At 39.1% G+C, this 27,205-nt stretch overlaps 2 protein-coding genes and 1 pseudogene across 2 annotated transcripts; all 3 read right to left on the bottom strand.

The window, feature by feature from the left end:
• Positions 1–2,319: 2,319 nt before the first annotated feature.
• LOC116193572 lies at positions 2,320–11,645 on the bottom strand (annotated as a pseudogene).
• A 1,240-nt stretch (positions 11,646–12,885) lies between these two features.
• Positions 12,886–13,538, bottom strand: LOC116193571 (S-adenosylmethionine synthase 2-like). The gene has a single exon (XM_031522317.1). It carries the CDS (start codon positions 13,536–13,538, stop codon positions 13,083–13,085), a length of 456 nt encoding a protein of 151 aa, XP_031378177.1. The 3' UTR covers positions 12,886–13,082.
• Positions 13,539–16,294: 2,756 nt separating this feature from the next.
• On the bottom strand, positions 16,295–18,355 carry LOC116193570 (arginine decarboxylase-like). Its single transcript, XM_031522316.1, has one exon. It carries the CDS (start codon positions 18,353–18,355, stop codon positions 16,295–16,297), a length of 2,061 nt encoding a protein of 686 aa, XP_031378176.1.
• Positions 18,356–27,205: the final 8,850 nt, after the last annotated feature.

Below are 27,205 nucleotides of genomic sequence, written 5' to 3'. Positions count from 1 at the left end.
GCGATGGCTTGACCTTCAACATGGTCCAGCAAGTCATAAGTAGCGAGCAGATGCATCATAATACCTTTCTAACACAGGTAATTTTTGCCATTAAGTTTGACAGGAATGGTCAGGATAGTTGAGGGAGTTTGAATAACAAGAGATGAGGATGAGAAAGAAACGAGTGAGGAAGTAGTGTCAACCATGAACACTGAGCAGAAAAGAAACAAATAGAAAGAGAGAAGGGTGAGCGGAAGCAAGCAAGCCAATCAAAGTTATCCATATAAGGCTCTGATACCATGAAGATTGGGACAGTAGAATGGTTGAATCCTCACATGATTTGTGAGGTAGAATGTATTGCATTATATAGAAGTTATACATGAATACAAAGGAAATACATCAATGTGTATATATACATTTCTAAAATACAAGATAAGCTAAGATTTCGTATAATCTTCTCTATTACAAATAAACTAAATCTTATTAATATTTTTTACGTAGTACATAATATGCGAGTCTGCACCTAGGGTTCTTTTAATTTTAAAGCAAATCTCTCGTAACCGCCCACTGATTTCATCAAGTTATCTAACTAGTCATCCCCTCAGGGATCTTGCCCATCTTATTTGAAACTCCAATTCCATCCACAGTTGGACTTTCTCGGTTGGTTGCCATGCATCATATTTCAAATCTATATCTAACTTCTACTTGTTCCTTTATAGAGGTTTGGATAAAATTTCATACTTAAAAATTATTCGGTTATCCTACTTTTTCAAACTGCATGAGAAAAATACTTTTTTTCCCCTTTTGCTAAGTATATGAGAAAAGTACGTCTTAAATTGCAATACAAATAAATGGTACACTAATTATGCAAGCAATAACTGGTATTACGATAATATTATTGATTATTTATCACTGTATTTCCATGAGATAGAATTATCTAATATTATCTCCTATCAATAAATATGTTTCTGTTGGCTTAATTTGAATTTTTTATTTGAATTTGAATATATAAATGGCTGTTTTGGGTAGATCTTTTTTGTGTTCTCTAGCCGACTTAGTGACTTTGACGTTTGATTGTATGGTCCAGCAGAAAATACGGCGAAAAAGAAAATATATGTGGAATAATTATTAGTTATATAATATATACGTCGGTCATTTTCTACGTAGGTAACTAGCTGTACAAAAATTATTAACATGCAAAAAAGTTCATAAATAGCACTGATACATTCCTAGAGGAACCTCAACTTATCCATCATATATACGAGGAATGCATCGTTATAAAATATAATTGTCGAGGGACAAGATATAGTTGTGCCACGTAAGTCAAAACGTAAACCCTATATTTCACGTTGATTAACCTTTTAATTCGAGATAAAGAACTCTTATTATATTTTATTTGCGGCATACTTAATATCTTTTGAATATTTATCCGTATTATATATATATATATTTATATATTTTGAAAGATTAAAAGTTTTTTCAATGATCGAAATCAACTCTTCAAACTATGTAATATTCTTATAAATGTAATGTGCCAAATATGCAATAAATAAAATAGAAATTTAAAAAATATATTTTATACCTTATCATTCTACTGAGGATAATTTGTTTCTACACCCTAATCCCTTTATCTATATGGCATCTCTTACTCTTTATACGTAGCTCTCTATATATATATTATAATATTACATGATTCTTCTCTTTTAATATATATATATATATATATATTATTCCATAAGATTAGGTAAGTATTTATTTTTTTCAGTAGAATTAGGTAAGTATTTATTTATCATCATAATTTTTCTTTCTTAGATTCTCATTCACAATTTATAAAGTCCATATATATGTATTTAATAGAATATATAGTTTTGATTTTTTTAGACCATATTAATTCGTATATTATATGTGTTGATTAATTATTCTCAATCATACAAAAATTGACAAAATGTTCTCGTATATATCACGGATATCAACTGCTCTTGGATAAATATATTAAACGAAATGCATTATTCATTGTCCTTGGGATGGTGTATGCAAACTTTAAGCCTTTTGTGGTTTTATTGCCTCCCTAATAAAAAAATTGGGTTAAATTTATATAAATTGCCACTTAAACAAGCAAAAGTCAATGGCCAAATTAGGAAAATTAATGAAAGAGATGCCATTCCTTTCTTATGAGTGCTCCTATTACATTGGGATATAGGAATTTCCAATTTTGGATAATTCCCAAAATTTGACTTCTATCGACAAAAAGCAAAGGAAGTGAAGGAAGATATATGTATATGTATAGATTATAGATATATGTTGACAAAATTTTTTACTATATTAACCAGTTGGCTCAATTTGAATTTTTACATGACAAAGGGGGGAATAGGCATTACGTGTTACAAAAATTGATAGCCCTTCAAACTTTTATCCTGTTAATTTTTAACCCTAAAACTTCCAAAAAGTTGAAATGGCCTCCCTGTGAGCCTCTTCCATAAACTTCCGGTGTGTATCACAAACTTCCATAATAACATAATAAACTGGAAACTATACAATGCATGTAAAGGACAAATGCTTCCTCATCTCTTCTGAAAGTGGAGCTTTGCTATGCAAAAGGCAAACATAATTGAGAAAAGCAGCGGAATCGCCAAGAGAATAGCGGATATGAGCCCCAACTCATCGTACTTGTAGCCATAATAATACCTGCCGATTGTTGTGAGCTCTCCATCTACTATTATCTCCTCACTGATGTCTCCGTATTGCGAAGTGAGGAGGCCTCTGAGGGACCAAGCAGCGGGGCAGATCCAGTAACATCAAACCCACCGTTTCGGGATGTTCTGAAATGAAAGCACATACACAAATTCAGGTATTTGAAATGTTCCGATAAATTAATTTGCAGGAGTCGAAAATGTTCTGCTGTCTGGCCCAATTTCTAATGCTCTTAAAGCTGCAGCAAATGTATCAATATTTGACGCTTAGAGTTGAGATCTAGGTTTGTTTGGGCAAAGGCACAAGAAAATAGGAGCACAGGTTCGTGGGAGCAAGGAGGTGTTAAGGTTGAGACTTACAGGTCCTGGTATGATGTATCCCGAGAAGAGATTCAACATGGTGTACCAGAAACTCGCGAAAATCGAAGCCACTTGGTAGGTCGGAGTCAGTGAGACGATCATCATGCCGAAGTAGTTGAAGTACAACAAAGTACAGAACATAGTATAGAAGTACAGGAACACCTTTTGGAATGACCAATAGAATCCAACCGCAGGATATGTGATAGCCACGAACGACACTGCTTCGATAAGTATGTATGGGATTTCGATGGCCACCTACAATGCATTGCAGTAGTTAAAAGTATAGGTTAAATTCCTGAACATTGATTAATTTCTTGATGGAATGGTTTTGGGGGTTGGGGGGGTGGTGAGATATTTTTATAGACCTGAGCGAGGGAATAAGCCCACGAGGAATACATCCCTGCGAACCTTTCTCGGTACATGATTGTTCATTCCATGGCTACAAATGGCAGAACAGAGGAGCAGTTGACTATTCCCGTGGATTGCACGAAGATGTACATCGCGCCCAGTACATTGAACAGATCTTGCTCCCCATTTCTTCAAGTGAAAAATTCATGATAAACCATCAAGTATGAGGAATAGGCAAGATGTTCGGTTTTATTGAGTTTGGAATGATTGATCTAGAAGTACTTACATGTTCTGCCCCTTTTTACCAAAGAAGCAATCCAAATAACAAGGAAGAAACGGCGATAAACGCGAGCCGAACCAAGTTGTACTTGGGACTTCTCCAATACGACAGGTGCTGCTTCCATAGACATGCTTTGAATTGCTCATACTGGTTTTGCGGAAACTTAGATGAGAACAGTAGTTCTCTCGAACCGGTCACCGGTTTGCTCAGCTGCTTAACCATTTTTATGTTTTTCCTACATAGATATTGCAAAATGCGTGCATCAGTTCTTTTGATTGTTCTCACTTCCAGCAGAAGATGTAAATTTTTGCTGGAAGGCTCATTCTAACTCGTATAGATGAGATTCTTTGTAAAGGATGCTGTAATCTATGCTGAGCTTAGCTTCAACTGAGGGAGTCGAGACGTCGAGCATCCATGTAGCGGGATTGTGGTTCTCCTTAATTTGTGGCACTCCAGGAATACTCTGTAGATGAGAATTTATTGCTCTCTTTCTTGGAATTTGCATGCATATTACAAGCGAAAGAAAGCTGCCGGCATACCTCGAAGTACTCTATAAGCTTGGTTGAATGTTGGCCTAGCTCTCCTACATATATCATCTGATCTCCTCTTTTCATCAGAATCAACTGCACAATTGTTGCGGAAAATATACGATAGTAGAAGAAAATATGAATGAAAAGTAAAAAGAACACACGGAATTGATTACCCAGTTTGCCAGAGAAGAAATTCTGACTACGTCTGGGGGCGCCGCCAAGCCAGGTATTCTACTTTTTTTTTAATTAGGGTTACAAGAGATATAAGCTGCTACTTATAAAGGGAACAAACCCTAATTACATCACCAATGGGCCGAACTGAAAAAAGAACAAAACATGAGAGACTGAACACGAATGTAATTATCTCTTCATCTTCACAATCGACAAATAACCCATAAATGACGGCGGCACCAATTCTTGAACTCCTCAAGCTCCAAGGCCAGTTGAAGCCATGCATAGCTTCAACTTCTCTAAGGTCACAGCCTTAGTTAACATGTTAGAAGGATTCTCACTTCCACGAATCTTCATTAGTTGCAAAGTCTTCTTTTCCAAGAGATGTCGAATGTAATAATACTTCAACTCAATGTGCTTCGTTCTCGAATGAAAAGCTGGATTCTTAGCTAAGAAAATAGCGCTCTGACTATCGCTGTAAAGAATACTGTTCTTCTGCTCTTTCCTCAGTTCACACAAGAAATTTTGCAGCCATATCATTTCTTTACTAGCCTCTGTCACTGCTATATACTCCGCTTCTGTAGTAGATAAAGCCGCTGTCTTCTGCAACTTAGAAGCCCAAGAAATCGATGTATCACTAAAAGTAAACACGTACTCGGTTGTACTCTTCCTTTTATCAAGATCACCTGCCAAATCAACATCAACATAACCATTCAAAACCATGTTCTTGCCTTCGAAACATAGAGCCCTCTCTGTGGTACCTCGCAAGTATCTAAAGATCCACTTTACTGCTTCCCAATGCTGCTTACCCGGATTACTCATATATTTGCTCACAACTCCCACTGCATACGCAATATCTGGTCTAGTACACACCATAGCATACATAATACTTCCAACTGCTGAAGCATAGGGAGTTTTCTCCATATGAGCACGCTCTGAATCACTTTTAGGTGAATCCCTTTTTGATAGCTTAAAATGGCTGCCCATAGGAGTACTCACTGGCTTTGCTTTATCCATACGGAATCTCTTTAAAACTTTTTCAATGTATTCAGCCTGTGAAAGGAACAGCTTTCCTACCACTTCATATCGATTAATTCTCATACCTAGGATTTGTTTAGCCTCTCCAAGATTCTTCATTTCAAACTGTTTGGACAATTGCTTCTTCAACTTATACACCTCTTGAGCACAAGAGCCTGCTATCAACATGTCATCAACATATAATAGCAAAATAATAAAGCTATTGTCAAACCTCTTGAAGTAGCAAAATGATCAGAATTGCATCGGACAAACTCGATCTCATGCATGAACCCATCAAACTTCATATACCACTGTCTCGAGGCTTATTTCAAACCATACAAACTTTTTGTAGCTTACACACAAGCTCACTGCTACCTTCAGACAAGTATCTTTTTGGTTACTTCATATATATGTCTTCGTTAAGACCACCATGAAGAAAGGTTGTTTTTACATCCATCTGCTCTAAGAATAAATTCTCTGCAGCAACTATGCTAAAAACTAATCTAATAGTAGTTAGCTTCACAACAGGAGAGAATATATATGTATAATCAATACCTTGTTTCTGCTGAAAACCCTTCACAACCAACCTTGCCTTGTAACGATTGCTTCCATCTGCCTCTTCTTTAATTCTGTAAACCCACTTGTTATGCAATGCCTTCTTACCCTTTGGAAGCTCAACTAGTTCCCAAGTGCTATTGGACATTACAAAATTCATTTCATCTTCCATTGTAAGCTCCCACTTGCTCGAGTGCTCACTCTGCATGGCCTCAGCAAAACATTCTGGCTCACCACTATCAGTCAACAAAAGATAATGTAAAGAGGGCGAGTACCTTTCTAGTGCATGATGTTGTCTTTATGATCTCCTCAACGGAACTATTGGCGTACTTGGTCCTGCCACAACAACCTCCTGGTCATTCTGAATTTTGCTGACACGTGAGTTTGAAATATCAAATTCAACAAACTGAGGGCTTTTAACTTGAGTACATGCACTATCAATGTCTGGTGCACCCGACCTGTCTTTGTACAAAACATGCTCATTAAATATGATATCTCGACTTCGAATTATTTTTCGATTCTGATCATCCTAAAATCTATAACCAAATTCATCACCGCCATATCCAATAAAAGTACATTTCATAGATTTTGCATCCAGTTTACTCCTAGCAGTAGCATCAACATGAACATACAAAACACAACCAAATACTTTAAGAAATGACAGGTTTACCTCTTTACCACTCCAAGCCTCCTCCGGTATGCCGTTATCCAAAGGAACTGATGGTCCTCTATTAATTAAGAAAGCAGCAGTGTTAATTGCATCTGCCCAAAATGTCTTCGGTAAACCACACTTCAATCGCATGCACCTAGCACGTTCATTCAAGGTTCTGTTCATTCGTTCTGCAACCCCATTCTGCTGAGGGGTTCCTCTAATAGTTTTCTCCATGCGAATGCATTCATAGCACAGTACTCTTTGAACTCATCGAGCTCATATTGTCCACCATTATCAGATCTCAAACATTTCACCTTCAGGCTTGTTTCATTTTCTACCAAAGCTTTCCACTTTCTGAAAGCATCAAAAGTGTCAGATTTACGTTTAAGAAAATAAACCCATACCTTCCTTGTGGAGTCGTCAATGAAGGTCATGTAATATGATGCGCCACCAAGAGATGTGACCGGTGCTGGTCCCCATAAGTCACTATGTACCAGCTCCAACTTCTGCTCCTTCAAAGTTCTACCAGCCTTCGAAAAACTAACTCTTTTATGCTTCCCGAATACACAATCCTCGCATAATCCAAGCTCAACTGTTTTTAGACCTGGTAGTTTGCCCTTTGAACATAACTGTTTCATCCCCTTCTCACTCATGTGGGCCTGCAAAGCCACAAATATGCATCGCTGTTTGCACTGGCGAGTGCAATGTTATCATGGCTGTTCACGGTCATGTACAGTGTACCCTCCTTCTTACCTCGAGCCACCACCATGACCCCTTTGATTATTTTCCAAGAACTAGAGCCAAAGGGCAAGTCATAACCCTCGTCATCCAACTTCCCTACAGAAATCAGATTCCTCTTCAAACCAGGAATGTGCCTCACACCACGCAACTGCCATATGAGTCCATTCGGTGTTTTAATCCGAACATCTCCCTTCCCTGCGATCTCCAAAGGCTCATCATCAGCAAGATAAACCTTACCAAAATTACTAGAAGTATAATTCTCCATTATATCAGCATTAGGGCAGGAATGAAACGATGCTCCAGAATCCAAAACTCACGATTCCAACGGACTGCTGACACTCAAGATCAACGCGTCACTAATATCCTATGTTGCCTCATTTGCTGAGTTGTCATTTTTCTTTTCCTTTCTCGGTGCCTTACATTGATTCGAGTAATGACCACGTTTCTTACAATTCCAGCACTCAATTGAACTTTTATCTTTTCCTGACTTATATTTATTTCTCGATTTCGATCTACCTCGATGCGAATTCCCTGATTCTGATTTGCCTCTATTTTCTGTACTCAAAGCTGATCCCAAAGTTTTTCCTGATTATTTTCTGTGAATTTCTTCACTAACTATCAGATCTCGAACTTCGTCAAACTTTAATTTCTCCTTCCCCGTTGAAGCACTAATAGCTGTGACCGTTCCGCTCCGAATTTTTGGTAGAGACGACAATAAAATTAGGGCTCTTACTTCATCATCAAAATCGATATCGACTGAGGTCAATTGAGCCGTTATCAAATTGAACTCATTTAGATGTTCGGTAACAACAGTACTCTCCGACATCTTTAGGTTAAACAGCCGCCGCATCAGATGAACCTTGTTCGCCGTTGATGGCTTTTCGTACATATCGGCTAAAACCTGCAGTATACCTTTGGTGGTTTTCTCCTTCGCTGTATGAAATGCCACGTTCCGCGACAACGACAAACGAATCACACTCATCGCCTTCCTATCCAACATGTTCCATTCCGCAGCTGTCATCCCGATCGGCTTATCCTCTAGAGGTTGCCACAAATCTTTACCATAAAGATAATCTTCAATCTGCATCCTCCAAAACCCGTAATCCGATCCATCGAACTTTTCGATCACCGATTTTCCTCCGTCTATCGTAGATTGCTCCAGATTCAAACCCGAGCTCTAATACCAATTGTTGCGAAAAATATACGATAGTAGAAGAAAATATGAACGAAAAGCAAAAAGGACAAACGAAATTGATTAGTCAGTTCGCCAGAGAAGAAGTTCTGACTACGTCTAGGGGAGCCGCCAAGCCAAGTATTCTACTATTTTTTTTTAGTTAGGGTTACAAGAGATATAAGTTGCTACTTATAAAGGGAACAAACCCTAATTACATCACCAATGGGCCGAACTGAAAAACAGAACAAAACATGGATTGCTGCTCTCGATCTGGAATCACAGTACTTCAGGCTCCATAACTCAACAACAACATGTAGTAACACAATAAGCCGAAATGCAAAAATTTACTCGAAAGAAAGACAATATAATTGAAATAGCATTGCGAGTTACCTCATCGAATGCCTCAAATATGTTGATACTGGACTGATTAATAGTGCAAACAACTGTCGTTCTCGTGTGAACAATATTCACAATAACAGATAAGATTTCTTGCCACGAAAATAGATGATAATTTGTTATGATTTTTGTCAAAATAAGCTCGTCCTAATAAGTATATCGTGATAAAATAACGTTTGGTCACAATATCTTATAACTTATGGTGATAAACGTATTTTCGCGATGAAAATATTATATAATGTGTCACAATATATGAAAATATGTATATACATATATGTTAATTATTATGGGAATACTTGGTTTATGGCGCTCACACAATATTGAAGATATGTGTATACATATAAATATATATGTATCTATATACATATTAAGTATGTGCATTATGAGACTTTATTTAGTGTAATTTAACATTCTTATCACAATACACAGATAAGTATGTATATACATGCACATTAAGTATGTATATACATATATGTTAGTTATTATAGAAATACTTGGTTTTCGGCGCTCATATAATATTGAAGATATGTGTAATTATGTATCTACATATATATTAAGTATATGCATTATAAAAATTTATTTAGTGTAATTTAACACTCTTATTACAAATATACTTTTCTTGTTATAAAATTTCCTTCATAGTAATAGAATTTGTCACTACATACAAAATTTCTTGTAGTGATTCTACACAACCCGCGTCACTATCGTTGCGGCCCGAGCATCTAGTCCTGAAGCGGGCTCGTCCATGAATATTATCGATGGGTTAGAGACAAGCTTCACTGCTATTGTGAGCCGTTTACGTTGTTCGATTGATATACCGCCTACCGTCGGGATGCCTAATAGTGCTTCCTTCATGTCGTCGAGCTCCATTATTTGAAGGACTTCAGCCACAAATTCCTGAATAAGTATAAGAGTTAGCATTATGCTAATAAGATATAAACAAACAATATCCCTACAGAATTTTATACGATATTGAGTCCGTTTGAGTCTTTGTGCCCGCTCATTTGAAATCCATTTGATCAATTTCATTTGTTGGTCCTTAAGGAGCACAGTATTTTTAGATCACATAACAGTAAACAAATAAAATCGAGTGACTAGGTCCAACTCCAGGAGATCTTACGTCTCTTGTGTGCTGGTCGATTTGAGGTGGCAATCGTAACCAAGCAGAGTATACCACTCATTCTCCTACTGTAATTTGTGGGGAATGAGTGTCGGTCTGCTCACAATAATGCAAAATTCTGGCATAAGCTGCTTGCACTTTAGGGTACCCCCTACCCTTATAGCCCCTTCAATAATGCCACCAGTTTTCCTCCCCGAGAGGACGTCCATCATAGTCGTCTTCCTGCTCCACTTACGCCCATTAAAGCCGTGAGGACACCAGGCCTAAAGGCTCCTGTAATATCTCGAAGAAGCTGTTCTCAGGAAATCCTTGGTCCCTCAGTTTCTGCAAGTTGCGGAGGAAGAGAAAAATAATAACAATAACAACAACAATAATATTATCATTATCATTATCATCATCATCATAATAATAATATTATTATTATTATTATTATTATTATTTGGTGAAAGTTTCGAAAGCATTGACATAAGAAGAGTTTGGTGAATGAAAAATTTATTTTAAAATTTTTGAATAAATAGTACGTAATGACAGACAAGTTCATCTAGTATGGCTCACCCCTTGGACTAGGAGCGAGTGAAGTGAACAGTGCAATCAAATCAATTGCTAGCTGCAATATCTGTCATGTGCATGCGATGATGATAATGATAAAGGTTCGTACTCTATCATTTTAATTTATTTTCTACCAGACGATGATCCGTGGTACAAACAGAACTCATTGAACAAATTTTCTCTCATTCATCTGTATCTGACTTCCCATTCCTAATATTATTCTTACTAGATATGTTTGAATTTATATTATGATCATTAGATGCTACTCATTTTTTACTATCATATTTCTCGTTTTCTCTTCGCACTCTCACCACTATCTCTCTTTCAATGAACGTGTGTTGTTTGCTAAATATTTTTTCATACAATTAATTATTTTATATTTATATTATTATTATTTTTTATGTTATTCGAATTAAGAAATTTCACTTATTAGAAATATTGAACACTTTTTTCTTATATTGATGATAGTTTAGTTTAGGTACAAAATAAATCAATCGTAAATGAACTTATTAATCATCCATTAACTCCGTAAATTAATAAAGTATTATTTCTAAAATAACTCTACACGTAGTGTAGGTAATTGTCTAGTTAATTTAATATGATAGTTCGTCATCTTCTATGAACTTTGACATAAATGTGACACAGCGTTATGTGTGATATTATTAAATAAATAATTTCTTAAGGTAGGAATACTGTATATGTTGTTGAGGTAAAATTATTCTTGACAAGAGGAAGGGATGTAGTGGCACAAGTCTCAACTCGAAAAATTACGAGGTCTTGAATTTTATATTCTCATCAATGAGACTTTTGTACCAATTTATTTAACTTTCGCTATTCTTTTACTAGGTCATGAGGTCTCCCTTATAACATGTAAAAATTAGGTCATGATATATAGCTTTCAGTTGATACATTATTAATTAAGCCTAAAACAACAATTAAAAAGTAAACTTATGATAGATAAATATGATATTATTTAGAAAATATATTGTTTGAATTATCGTTTCAAATTAAAGATGGATGCCGATGCACAAAGATGGATGCAGGATGCTGCTGCAGCTTCCCCTTCTTCCAGAAAGTAACCATGCACAAAGATGGATGCTCCCTCCGTGGAACAATTAAGAACAGAGAAAGTCTCCGAACCGACCAGTCTTCGACAAATTGAAGATCCAAGGGAACACGTATGACTCAATCTTACTAGGCAACAAAGTGCACAATAGAAGAGGGAAAAAAAAAAAAAGAAGAGAGAAGCTAATTGAATGTTGAGATCCAGTCTCAACATTCACTCGTTCTTCATTAATTGTTCGCATATTTGGAAGAAAGAGCTGATGTTGGGTTTCGGGTTTGATTTGTGTCACAAATCCGTTTGACCCTAGCTGAAGGAATGGAGACCTGAATCATATGTAGGCCACATGTACAGCTCGTGAGTCCGCCGTTACCCTCCACGTCGGCAATTTGACGGAAAATGTCACGAAACTGTTACGGTGTGTCATATTTGACAACACAATCAAAACGTTTGGATTTTCTATGTCAAAATTAAAAACTCGCGTCAAAACTGAGATAAAAGTTAAAATTTGTTTCTCTTTTTTATTTATAACTTACCCTATTTTTATTTAGGAATAAATTAAAATCTTTTAAAAATTAAAAATTCTCTCAATAACTTAAAAGGTTTTTCTTTAAATATAAATATTTTTTTGAAATTTAATATATTACATGTCCTAATAAAAAAGCACGAGAAAATTATTTTCTATACTATCTTCTTTTTACTCTTATTTTATTTCTCGCTACACCTTATCCCGACATGTCTCTCACCATCAATATGCACTTACATATTTTTAATTTTAAATGATAACTATTTTTGTTATAATTTTTTTATTCATATTGTGTGCACAATATAAATTTTTCTATAATATGAGTTTTTTTATAAATATTTCATTGATAATAGTAATAACATACGAATCAAATTAATTTTTCTTATCATTGCAATTTTATTTGCTAATAACTTTTTTTCATAACAAAATAATATTATATATATATTTTGGAATACCATTTTTTGTATAATTCAATTGTTACTATTAAATCTTTCTCCTATATTACTTCTTACTGTTATTATTGTCTATTTTAAACACATACGGAAATTATATATATATATATAAATAAATAAATAAAGCCATCAAGCTTTCATCTTATGTTGAGGTTTGGCTAGGAGCGAGGGTTGTGTTGTTTTTGGGCTGATCTTCCGTGGGCTGAGGCCCATTCGAACCGGCCCAAAGGTGGATCAAAGGTTTATACTCGTGTTTATCACAGCTTTGAGATAATAAAAGACGGGGTTCGCTTCGGCAATACTCGATTCAGTTGCTCGATTCAGTTGCTGCTCACAAAATTCTCGTTCATCATATCATTGCATTGACAGTACATTGGTACCATGATTAACGCTAATACGGTGGGCGTAGAAAAAAAAATAAAAAACCAAAAAATGGCAATCCGTGTATATGAAATTAAGCAAATATTAGGGGATTGATCTCAAGCCAGGATAGTGCTGATAGCTGTTCCAGCAGCAGCAAAGAAATCGGACATGTGACCCTGATCACCGGCACCAATCTCCTCAGGTCGCTTGGTGAGGTGACCGTGCACGCCCTGGGCAATGTCAGGGCTCTGCTGGTCAATGTTCACGAGGACCTTGCAGTTGTCAGTGTCGAGCCCAACATCATCGGAGACGAACCCAACCGAGCGGCAGGTGTCACGCACGATCTTCTCATAGTCAACATTGGCCTTAGTGGTGATCTCACCGAAGCCCATGACCATGTTGGTCTTGGCGCAGGTCTCACAGGCGACCTTGCTGTTAGGGTCCTGCTCAAGGCAGGCATCAATAACAGCATCGGAGATCTGGTCGCAGAGATTGTCGGGGTGGCCCTTGTTCACGGACTCCAAGGTGAATAGTATTAAATTTACATTGGGCTTATACAGGTTTAGGTTCATTTCCACTTAAAAGTTCAAGCTGATAAGTGGTGGTACCCAAACCATATATTAACTCATGGATTTTCCTTTTCTTTTCCGATGTGGGATTTATCCCATTTTACTCCTCAACACCCACCCTTACGTGCAACGTGTGGTCTATTTCTGCCTACACGTTGTCACGTGCCCTAAAACATCCGCCCTTAACAATTGACCTCGAGCCGGGCTCATCTTCCGTACTCGAGCGAAGGGGGACACTAACATGAGGCGCACTCTTGGCTGCACTCGACATACTGGGTCTGGCGTGGTGTGGGCGCGCACACGCTCGTAGGCACGCATACGCGTAACCTAGGCTCTGATACCATATTAAATTTACATTGGGCTTATACGGGTTTAGGCCCATTTCCACTTAAAAGTTCAAGCTGATAAGTGATGGTACCCAAGCCATATATTAACCCGTGGATTTTCATTTTCTTTTCTGATGTGGGATTTATCCCATTTTACTTCTCAACAAATAGAAAGGTTTCCATTGCCATTCCTACATAAACAATAGAAGCACAACAAGCACATTAGCCTTCACGCTGTAGAGTTCATCTCGTAGGCTTCTATGCTATGCTATAAGTTGCGAAACATTTATACTCCGATCAAGCCCGGAGGCCTAATAAATTGCTCAGCAAGCAGTTGCATACATATCGGATATCAGGCAGTCCGGTCGATCCACTAACACCAAAGTTAAAGATAGATCCATGTAGAGAAAACTGTTCTAAGATAACGGCACATATCACTGATACGAATCTAACCGTTTGAAATGATGTTCATACTAGTGACCATAGAATCAAACCTTGTCAAGATTGTCAGACACACACATGACAGTCACTGACCAGACCAACAACAAGGATACAGACATTCCACGACAGCGACTGATGCGTTAGAAGAGGTGTCAAATTGGTATTTTGAGAAAAATAGGTTCTGATGACCCAGTCTCAAGGGAAACGGCCTCCAGAGCAAAACTCACAGCCTTTGGCTGTGAAAAGACGAGATTTTTGTCGAATTTCATCGTTTAGGGCCTCAAACGGGCATTTTATTATTATTTGGGTGTTTTTGCAATTTTATGAAAAATTTATGTCTTTCGTGTAATTTAGATGTTTTAAATTCTATTTAAGCTTTGTAAACCCTAGGTTCAAGAGAGTTGTCTTTTGATTATCAATAAAAATTGAAGTTTTCGTGCTCTTTGCCCAATTCTTGGATTCAATTCGAGTTGGATGCCAATTACCTAGGTATTCGAATAATCAATAGGGAGTCGAAGGTCAAAGTTCCGGTATTCGTGCGCGAATCAACGAGTCTGTGATAGGTTACTCGCGTACGCTATATCAGCGACACTGAAGAGTGAGACACGGCACCTCAGATCTGACTGTTTCCAATCCAAAATCAACAGATCCTACTCAGATCCGAGTACGAAATCAACATAACCCAGCATCAAGTTCGTATCTTGGCAGTAAGAAGATAGACCCTTTTCATCGAATCAACCATTAAACGACCAGATCTTTGATTCGACCGTCAACCCCATAAAACACATGGCATCGTTGGGTTGTACCCATTCAGCACGTCAACCCCATAACAAAGCTCAATACCGGAATGGCATGTTTTTCGACTATTGTGTGTCTATCCATAATTATGTTTTTTATTAATAAAAAAATTTGGTATTAAATTGAATCTGAAAATCCCATGTTAGTTGTAGCATCATTTTTTTTTCTGACAGCCGGTCTAATATAATGATAATATTTTTAATTAATTTTTTTATCCGGTCTTATATCCGAAAGCCCAATGAAAACTTGAGTAATGCAGTTCGAGCTAACCCATTAAGAGATAAAACTCTTTTAGTCATGAATTTTCTCTATTCATGAAACTCGAACTCGAAATATATATATTTCTTGGGAGGGGATTGTTTGGAAATGATACTGCTTAAAAATTCCTCACCATCTTTGGTTTGCACTTATAATTAATTATATTTGTCCTTCAATCGTGGAACAGCATTGTCATGCATGACCAATTTTAATTTGCTTTTCTTCTAGAAGACTCGACTGTGAAGTTTCTAAGGGATCTCATATCGGAAAATTTTGAAGAAACAATCATTGAGTTTATAAAAGGATAAGCTGCTACTGCTATTAATTAGCTTACATTTTTTTGGTTGGATATGGTTTGCAATCAATCTCTTCCAGTTGAAATGAAAATTTAATATGATATCAGAATGCAACATGTGATGGTAGGTGTTAAACATCCTAAAAATCCCACATACTCATAGTAAAAGTTTTAATAACATTTTCTTAGACAAGTTTTTTTTTTCTCGTGAACCTTGAGGATTCATTCATAATATGTAAAAATTACATGACAAGAGTTTAAGGTGAAAATCCTTGAGAAACGAAAATTACAAGATTATAATTAATCAAACCCTCCTAGACACACTACACAAAAGAAATTGAGATGAAAGCAAGGGTAGTAGCAATTCGAGATTTCGATCAAAACCCTCTGTTGTCACACATGAACCCCGATTAAATTAGGGATGGGTCTTCAAGCCATATATCCATATAGAACTCAACCATCTGTTACCGAGGTACTGTAGAGATCTCAATATCAGAGCAAAGCAAGGGGAGTCTTGATGAAAATTGCTAACTATTGTTGCAGATACATATAAGTCTAAATAAGAATTTTACCTATTATAATGGTATATCAGAAATCTCGTGTTATCAGAAAAAACCATTGCCGGTGTCAACAGGCATGCCCTAGGTCGAAGTCGACACGAGATAGGGCCAGCTGCTGAAAAAGTGTGCAAGCCCGCCCGCTAAGGCCTCAGTTGCCAGCCCATCTTGGTCGCCTCCGACTGCACCTAGCTCCTCTGCTCGGTGCCTGAATGCTTCCACCATGGCCTTGGGCTCGTGACGCATGACCCGAAGGAGGTCCCCGCAGTTCGGGCCAAGTAGTGCACGAGTCATTATGAAACCACCAGGGTTGTCAGCTTCAGACTCAACTCGAACCACATTGGGTGCTCCGAACAAGTTGTGGATCTGGCCCTGGGCTTCCTCGTAGGCCCCGCCTAGGAAAAGACCCAAGTAGTAATGTCCGTTCTTGTTCCCATCCAGTTCATGCAAAGGCAAGCTTGATTCTCCTCCTATGTAGGTGGCGAGCTTCCCATCACTGTCGCAGGTTAAATCCGACAGCATCCCTCTCATGGTCGGCCTCTGGTCGAGCCGGTGAATGGGCATTATGGGGAACAGGTGCCCCGTGCCCCAATAGTTAGGAATCGAGGTGAATATGGAAAGATTCATGCGGTACGTATGCACAGGAAGGCTCGAGGGTTCACTGGCGGCCTTAGAGACCTTGAGGTGCAACCCGTCGACTTCTGCCAGCTGCTCGATAGACAAGGCCCCCTGCTTGAACCGGCGAATGCAGTGCTGCTTCAACTGGTTGGCGTGGAGCAGGCATGTGTTGTTATCACCCCTCATGGCTGCGGAGAACAGGTTCATGTACTCGGCGCGTGCATCTGCTTGAAGGCCATCAAGGAAACGCTGCTGCTCAAGAAGAGACGACTCAGCTGCGTTTGAATCGCGTGAGCTTGAATTGAACACCTCAAAGATCAGAACTGTGTGATGGGACACGGTGGCTCGGCCGCTCTCGCTGGAAATCACCGGATGCGTAATGGATCTTTTGTCGCAGATGGAGCGGAGGGTTTTGACAACGGTTTCAGTGTATTCTTCTAGCGTGTAGCTAACGGAAACATCGGAGTTAGAAGCTTTGCTTCCATCATAGTCAATGCCGAGTCCTCCCCCGATGTCGACAACTCGCATGTTTGCTCCGAGCCTAACAAGTTCGCAATAAATTTGAGCTGCCTCGGAGACCCCATCGGCAACAACTGCAGTTGTAGGGATCTGGGAACCAATGTGGAAATGCAGCAGTTGCAGGCAGTCTAGCATCCCTTCTTGCTCGAGTTTTTTCACGATGCGTAGTATCTGTGTCGTGGTAAGCCCAAACTGGCCCCTCTCACCTGAGGTCGATCCATAATGGCCTGAGTGCCTGGTCCTCAGCTTCGCCCGCACACCAACAACGGGCCTAATGTCGAGCTTCTTGCTCAGTTCAATCACTAGGTCAAGCTCTTCCTCTTGCTCGAACACGACCACCGTGTTGAAAGCAAGCTTCCTTGCGATAAGTGCAAGAGAAATGTACTCCGAGTCCTTGAACCCATTGCAAACCAGCAATGCCTCGGAGGAACCTTTGCATAAGCAATGCATTGCGAGGAGTAGCTCCGGTTTTGAACCGGCTTCCAGTCCAAACCTGAACGGCGACCCGAACTTCACAATATCCTCAATAATGAATCTGTCTTGGTTGCATTTCACGGGGAATACTCCTTGGTAGGTCGCCCCATAGACCTGAGATGCAATAGCTGAGTCAAAAGCCGACTGCAGGGACTCGAGCCGATGCTTGAGCATCTCAGGGAACCGCACAATGAAAGGCGGGCATAACCCTAGGCCACCCGAGGACACGGGCTCAGTTACTTTCTTCGTGATCTCCAAGAGGTCAATCTCCTGGGAAGGCATTGTCTCCTTTCCATGGGGGAGGATCGAGATGTTGCCGGAGGAGCTGACGGAGAAGTAGGGTGGGCCCCACCCATCAACCCTGTACAGGGTCGAGGACAGGGATGGCGACCAGTCAGATTTCTCAAAGTTAGCGACAGCAGCATCGTCCGGGAAAACCTTCGCCTTGGCACCAAAGCAGAACGGCAGAACAGGAAGGGAAGGGGCAGAAGCGACCAATGTGGCATCGTCAATGAACTGTTCGAGGACCGACATCTTTCTCCTTTCTCACACGACAGATGACACAATCAATATGTCCTTCGATAACCCGAAACGAACAATGTTGACAAGATAATATTATGTGTGTGTATTATCTCGTCAACTTTGACAAAAACAGGGCGCTCTAAGGGAAAAAAGAGAGAATGAGGAGAGCAAAAGCTAATGAATGGACACACTCGCAGTGCAAAGACTCTCAAAGATATCAATGTACGTACTGAATGCGATGGACAGTCTATGGTTTTGGAGGCCTTTATATAGGCAAGTGTTGCATGGGGAGCATAAATGACATAGAGAAGAACATGTATACATGCATGCATGCATGGGGTCCTTGAGAATACACAAAACAACACAATCGCCACTATACTCATACAATAATCAAACAATATATCTTAAACCGGTTGGTCGGTTACACAATACCACGTGTGCAATTGAAGTATAAAATACATTTCTTATATGTAGGGCAACTAATATTTTGAACCAATCACGTTATAAGATTTCGCATTTGATGCCAAACAACATCCTATAGCATAGTTCTCGTTTAAGTTTACAAACTATTTTTATAAACTATGGCAGCTTGTAATTCACAAATTCATGGTGAACACAGAACGCCTAATATTAAGTTCGACAATAGGTCGAACTAGGATAGAGGAACAACTGGTAAAGAACACAATCTGTGTATTATTCCTCACACTTTCTGTTCAAGTCCATACGCATATATATACATTCTTCCTTTTCATGTACGAGGAAGAAAGACTCAATAAGGAAAGATAGTACAAAAGATGGAAAAGAATGATCTAGAATAAAGAGTACTTGGAAGGATGAAATTGTCATGATCTCATTAAAAATCTTTCCTAAACTATCTGAATCCTCATTACTCCCCCTCAAGTTGGAGCATGAATACTAGTAATGCCCAACTTGCCAAGTAGAAATTGAAAATGATCTCGACCAAGAGCTTTTGTGAAGATATCAGCAACTTGAAACTTGGAAGGAACATGGCGTGTAATGATGGACTTGGTTTGTACATGTTCCCTGATGAAATGGCAATTGATTTCTATGTGTTTTGTCCACTCGTGAAAGACTGGATTTGCGGCTATGTGTAGAGCAGCCATATTATCACAGTACATCGTCATAGCTGATGAAAGAGTCACTCCCATAGAAGAGAGTAAAGACCGTAACCATAATAACTCTGCGGTAGTTGATGCCATGGAACGATATTCTGCCTCTGCCGAAGATCGAGCCACAGTACTCTGCTTCTTAGTTTTCCATGATATCGGACACCCACCAAGCATGATAAAGTACCCTGCAAGAGAGCGTCTTGTCATTGGGCAAGCTGCCCAATCGGAGTCACAATGGGCAGTGATAGATAATGAAGACGGTCGTCGCAGCAAGATACCATTTCCTGGGCTTTGTTTTAGATAGCTAAGAACTCGAAGAGCTGCATCCCAATGTGTTTGTTTCGGCCTTTGCATAAATTGGGAAAGGATATGAACTGGGTAGCTCAACTCAGGTCGGGTGATTGTGAGATAAATTAGTCGTCTGACTAGCCTGCGGTAACGCGATGGATCTAACAAATCTTCACCCGATTCTAAGATAAGTTTCAGATGTTGTTCCATTGGAAAGGCAGCCGGCCTTGCTCCAAGCATCCCAGTTTCCTGTAGAATATCGAGGGTATACTTCCTTTGGCAGAGAAATAAACAGTCAGGTTGTCGAGCCACTTCAATCCCCAAGAACTATTTGAGCTTGCCCAAATCCTTGATTCTAAAGCAATCATCCAAATACTGCTTGAACTTGGCACAATGAGTAATATCATTACCGGTCAAAATCAAGTCGTCAACGTAAACCAGTACGACAAGTATAATCCCGTCTTTGTTGAAAGTAAATAATGAGTAGTCAGCCGAGGATTGAATGAAACCATACGACTTTAGAGCAATTGAAAACTTTGCAAACCAATTGCGAGACGCTTGCCGTAACCCATACAACGACTTCTGAAGGCAACATACCTTATTACTTCCTGCAGGTACTAATCCTGATGGCAACGTCATATAGACTTCTTCTTCCAGATCACCATGCAAAAACGCATTATTCACATCTAGTTGAAATAATTCCCAGTTTTTATAAAGGGCAATAGTGAGCAATACCCGAACACTCACCAGCTTCGCTACTGGAGCAAAAGTCTCATCAAAATCCAGCCCTTCAATTTGTGTATAACCTTTTGCAACTAATCGAGCTTTATAGCGTTCGATCGATCCATCAGCCTTCCGTTTTACTTTGTATACCCACTTGCAACCAATTGCTTTCTTTCCTGGCGGCAAATCAGTAATTATCCAGGTCCCATTGCGTTCAAGTGCGGATAATTCTGCATTCATGGCTTCTCTCCAGTGATGATAACGCACGGCTTCTGAATAGTGTCTGGGCTCACAATCTCGATCAAGGACCGACAAGTAGCATCGATAATCATTCGATAATCGAGAGTAATTGTTCAATAGCATAGTACGAACCAGCGGGGATTTTGGAGTCGGTGTGAGCTGTAGGTGGAGGGGGTTTGATTGCTGCAAGGCGGCAGTCATAGCCCTTCTGCCACGCCGGAGGTCGACGATTGCGTATCGGTTTCGGTGAGGATCGAACTGCTTCTTCTGGTTCGAAGTTGCCCGAGCACTCCGTGTTTATCAACGGAGATTGTTGGCTTTCATCTGAGTCTGCTGAGCGTGGACTCTGTTCTACCCCTGAAGCGGACGGTGGGCTCAGATCCATGTCAAATGCAGATGGACCCTGATCACTTCCTTGATGGGCCACGGCATCTCTTTCGTCTGACATGTTGGGGACCTGCCCGAGCTGGTATTCTCCATTCAACCTGATTTTTCCCATGGGTTCCCCCCAGCTAATTAATTGTCCAGGACTCAATCCTGATTCAATTGAAAATTTTCGATCCTTGCTAAATGGGAATATTTCTTCATGGAAAACCACATCCCGTGAAACAAAGATTTCTTCTGTCTCTAGATCATATAACTTCCATCCCTTTTGGCCATACGGGTATCCCATAAAAACACAATGACGTGCTCGACTCTCAAATTTGTCGGTAGGCTTAGGTCTCTTGGAAGCATAACATAGGCAGCCGAATACCCTAAGGTGATCTAGTCTTAATGACTTTTGAAAAATGACTTCAACTGGAGCTTTTCCCGATAACACAGCCGTAGGCGTATAATTAATCAAATATGCTGCCACAAGTACACATTCTCCCCATAATTTAATTGGTAGATGTGCATCAAAACGCAAAGAACGTGTCATCTCTAGCAAATGCCGATGTTTTCTTTCCACACGCCCATTTTATTGTGGCGTATCTACACAAGACGTTTGATGAACTATTCCATTTGCATGATAAAAATCACGCATAGCTTTAGAAGTGAACTCCCGACCATTGTCTGATCGAAATGTCTTAATAGATTTCCCAAACTGATTCTTTATCATATTATAGAAGCCAACCAACCACTTATGAGTTTCGGTCTTATCACTCATCAAATAAACCCATACACACCGACTATGATCATCAACCAAAGTGAGAAAGTATCGAGCACCCGATATAGAGGCTACACGGTAAGGGCCCCAAACATCTCCATGAATTAAATCAAAACATGCTTTAGCATTGTTCAATCTTTCAGGAAATGGATTACGTGAAAGCTTTGCACGGGCACAAGCATCACAAACAAACTTTTCATCCGTTTTTATTGAAACACCGGGAATAGAGTGCAAGACTTTACTAGATGGGTGACCCAAGCGCTTATGCCACAAGAGATGACCTGTCTTCTTTACGGCCATGTGAGCTAATGTAGGTTGCTTCTGCTTGGGCCAATATACCCCCCTCCATAGCTCACCCGATCCAATCACTCTCCTCGTGGCTCGGTCCTGTAATTTGCAATATCGAGAACAAAATGTTAATACACAATCTTGGTCCGTTGCCAATTTCCCAACCGATATCAAATTGCAGTTAAGGCCAGGAACGAATAACACGTCCTTCAGCATGAAATCATTGAGATAGACATTGCCATTTTTAGTGGCAAAAACGGATTTGCCATCCGGAATACCGATCGAGATTGTATGCGTGAGGTCCTTTTCATGTACGAGGAAGAAAGACTCAATAAGGAAAGATAGTACAAAAGATGGAAAAGAATGATCTAGAATAAAGAGTACTTGGAAAGATGAAATTGTCATGATCTCATTAAAAATCTTTCCTAAACTATATGAATCCTCATTACCTAAATTGCAAGTTACACTAAAATCTGTTCGATAAAATTATGTCAGCTATAGATGAAGCCTCAACTACTGATGAACGAGCCAGAGTTTGGGGTTTCTCAAATATTTTGAGAGTGCAGTATGTACATTTATTTTCTATGGTAGTTCCCAGTTGGTAGGGTATACTGAAATGGAGTCCCAAAGGACGGGAAATTAAAGAAGGAGGAGGGGAGGGGTGGTCTACAGTATGTCAATTTTTCACGTTTACCATGCTCCCATTGGCGATGAGCTAGCCATATACATGTTTAGTTGCAAATTAAATATATGCGTACGTGATAAGGGGGGTACGTCCTTACGCAGGCATTTATCAAGGGCTGACCTACCACCACTCTGGGATTTGCAAATTTGTTCAAAGGAAGAAAAGAAGGAACAATATCTCAGACAATATCTCCAAAGTAAATAAGATAGTGATAGCGTCATGCAACTCCCAGCACCGTAGCATCTCGGAGGTTGCCCATGACTTTGGCAGTCTCAAGGGGGCGATAAGCGCCCGCGAGGGGACCCTCACCTCTGGGAGTTTCTCCTTGATCTCCATTTCTCGGGGGGATTAATATCGTGCAGATCAATCTCGGTTAGTAGTGTAGTTTTAATATTGGTCGGATATAATATAGTAGACAGATCAATTTTGTCATTTTTCTAGAAGAGAGAACGAACTGGTCGTCACAAACCACATGATATGTAATCATGCATTATAGCAGCTATCAATTGGTGATGGGAGTCCTGGCCCCGTCGGCAATACTAGCCAACCACCTGATCCACGCTGGCCAATGAAACATCCGAAATTCTCCATGCAACCATAAATTTTTTGGTCATCAGATCTCATCATATGATCTGTGAAAACATTACCAGCATCGTAACAGGTAGGTGAATGAGAATATCGGCATGCAGGTAGTGGACTATATAGCTTTATGTAAATGAGAAGATTTTTTTTTCCTGATAATTAACGGGGCGAAGGCTCGTTACAAAAACAAAAATAAACTAAAAAAAATGCAAAGGCTGGGCATGAAAGTCCCAACTATATTGTCAGAAAATAGCCATCTGACCCTCGTTGGGGGATGCTGGTACAAATGAACTCCCAAAGGTAATTGACAAGTACTTCTCACTAACTAGTCAGCACAAGAGTTCCTTCCCGATAGGTAAATGAGAGTATATATTATACTGCTCTTTCTAATCTTATCACCAAAAATCATTTCAGATTGAGATAAATGTAATTTGGCCCCCAAACTATTGGGTGCTTTTATGTTTGCTATCCAACTTTCAAATTTTAGACGGTGCCCTAGACTTCAGTGAAAAATAAGCCCAATGCCCCTCTGACCGATATCAGTGATTTTTCTTCTTCTTATTCAAATTATCAAATTTGAGAACATCTTTCTCTGGTAGTAGACCTCTGATTTGGGTGTTCTTGGTATCGTTGGAAACCTTGTGCGAACTAGCTACTATAGGTTGGAATTAATTGGAAGCTCTAAACAATAATGAATAACATCAAAAAATGAGGTCAAAATTTGGATTTTGTCACAAAATTAACTACTCAATAACCCTTTAGCTGCTCAACGAAGTTAATTGTCGCATAACTTCCTTACAATCTTAAGAGTCTAATTCTCAATTTCGAACTTTCTCCCCCTAGGTATCGGTGATTCCTTGATATATTATTTTCGCCCTTAAATTTTTATATGGCTATATTTTAGAGATCACAAGGAAGTTATAAGTATGCATAGCAATTAATTTCGTTGAGTGGTTGAAGAGTTATTGCATAGTTAATCTTTCAGTTTTGTGTCAAAATCCGAATGTCTACCTTATGTTTTTATGTCATTCTAAATTGTAGTATTCGGCACACGGTTTCTAAAGACTCCAAGAGCACTCCAATCGGACGTCTAACTTAATAGAAAAATGTTCTGGAAATTGGTCCTTTGAATAGGAAGAAAAAAAAAATCCTCTGATTTTGGTGAGAGGGGCACAATGCTTATTTTTCACCAAGGGGTTCGGGACATCATGCAAAATCTTAGAGGTTGGAAGGTAAACTTAGCAAGACTCCATAGTTCGGGGCAAATTGCATTTGTCTCTTTCCGGTTTTTTTAACCATATTACAGTAAGTGATCATCCATAGATTCTCCTTTTTTATTTTTTTTAAATTAAAATAGCATGATAATATAGATTTGTGCAAAGTGGGTTGGTGCACTTCAATTTTTTTTTTCCAATTATGAGGGACGATGATGACCCCTATATATAGAGAAAAGAGAAATAAATATAAATGAACACGTGAAATCTCACAAATGAAAATCAAATTGATGAATGCATGCAGTGATGCAAGCAGTAAGGGCCGGGGGATAGGGTTGATAAAAAAACTCAACTGCCCCGAAAACTCGATCTGAACCACCTTTACCCGTAGTAAATTTTTGGTTCGGTTAGATCACAGTTCGATTTTCTCTGTCTTTTTCGGTTATGGGGATGGGGATGGGGATGAGTTTCAAAGTCACAACCCCGAATACCCCGACCCTCCTCGAGTTTGCATTATAATTAAATTTCTCAGCCCAGCCCAGTAAGCCTACTAAGTTTGCCTACAACCCACTGCTTAGTGAGACCTCATCAAAACCCTTCAAAACCTAGACTGTTCCCACTCCTCCACTTCTCTATTGCAATTGCAAACCCTCATCTCCCTTCTCTTCTCAATGAGTGTCGTCTCTGCTCTGTGCTCATGCTTCAACCCTCACTCCTTTGGCTCACGACGGTTCGCTTCCTTTCTTCTTTTAAATTTTCTTTCGCTTTAGCTAATCAACAAAGGTCACTTGTTCTTACTTTAAGTTTTTGTTAATTTTTTTCGATTTTTCCAACAATGTAGATGTCTTCGGACGATTTTCTCGGGTAACCCGAGAACCGAACCGTAACAACCCATAATCGTGAGGGTCGATTTTCTTTACTTATTTCGGTTACGGTTCTCGGGAACGGGTTATGAAATTCTTGAACAAACAAAAGCGATAAACTGTAATTGTACCCCGAAACTAGCCCGAAACTGAACCGTGATCTACGGGCAGGGGGAATCATCCCCTCTAACACTGGCAGCATTATCTTTTCCATAAGGAGTTCATTTTGTATACCGACCATGAGGTCCTAAAACACCTCCATAGCCAGGATAAGGTGTCAGCCCATCATGCATCGTGGGTGGCTTACCTGGAGCGATTCACTTTCGTGGTGAAGCATAAGAGTGGAGTTACTAATCGCGTTGTTGATGCTCTTAGTCAGAGGTGTAGCGTTCTAAACAGGATGACAATTGAGGTACCTGGCTTTAGTTCTTTTGCTGAGTTGCTTGAAGTCGACCCCAATTTTTCTGTGACACTTGCTAGAGTTCGGGCTGGAGAGAGAACGGATTATGTGTTGCATGATGGTTTTCTTTTCAATGGTAATCAGCTCTGTATCCCTGAATGTAGTTTGAGGGCCCACATTATTCAGCAGCTACACGGCGAGGGTCATGTGGGGAGAGACAGGACCTTGACTCCCGTATCATAACTTTCGGTATCCACCACAACATCGACAGGTAAAAGGATGACAAAAGGACATGAATAAGGATTAATGTCGCTGTACTGAATAGAGAATTTTTGCGTACGAAAGAAAGTGACTTTTTTTTTGGGATAAAAATGACTTATATAAGAAAAAAGTGATTACATATGAAAGAAAGAAATATATATATATATATGTATATAATATGAGTTAATTTTTTATTATCTCATAATATGGATAAAAATGACTTACATATTAATGTCACTGTACTAAATAGAGATTTTTTGCGCACGGAGGAAAGTGACTCTTTTTTTTTTTGGGATAAAAATGACTTACATAAGAAAGAAGTAATTACATATGAAAGAAAGAGACATATATATGTATATAATATGAGTATATTCTCTCATAAATTGAGAAAATTTACGTTGAAAGAGTTTTACTCCTCAGTGAGCTAATCCGACTGACTGGATTAGTCGAGTTCAATTAAACTTCTAAATATAAGAGTTCACACCAAAATTCTTTTTTATTCTCAATGCTTATGTCACGAGTTTCCTCAGGTTCTTTCTCTCTCTCAAAACTCATTGGACGCATACAAGAAGTTAGGAATTATCGGTTCCGGATACACCGTTTTTTTCACGATACTCGGACTCTACCTTGTAAGAGATCAGTTCCAAGATTTTGGAATCGGTCCCTACCCTGTTGAATCCTGGAACCGGAACCTATATTATACCACAAGTTCCGGGTACCCTGTTTGAACCTGTAGATTTTTTTGTCTCGCTAAATAAAACCGAAAATATCCCACCCATAATCAGTAATCACGGCAAATATAATATCGACATAGATTTAGATTAATCCACAACAATAAAAAATAATATGTCTCATCAATCCATCAACAAAACTAAACATCCATAATACGATCTCACACAACAAAATGTAATATGTCCTCACAATACGTCCATCATGGACTAATACGGTCCATGAACTAAAAAGTTTATCTATCCAAAAGTAGACAAATAGCACTTTAATCTTAAGAAAAAATACAGGACTAAAAAAAGATAACTCAGAGGA

Source organism: Punica granatum, chromosome 2, assembly GCF_007655135.1.
Source record: "Punica granatum isolate Tunisia-2019 chromosome 2, ASM765513v2, whole genome shotgun sequence".
In the NCBI taxonomy this organism is placed as follows: domain Eukaryota; kingdom Viridiplantae; phylum Streptophyta; class Magnoliopsida; order Myrtales; family Lythraceae; genus Punica; species Punica granatum.
This window is presented reverse-complemented; position numbering and strand designations above follow the sequence as displayed.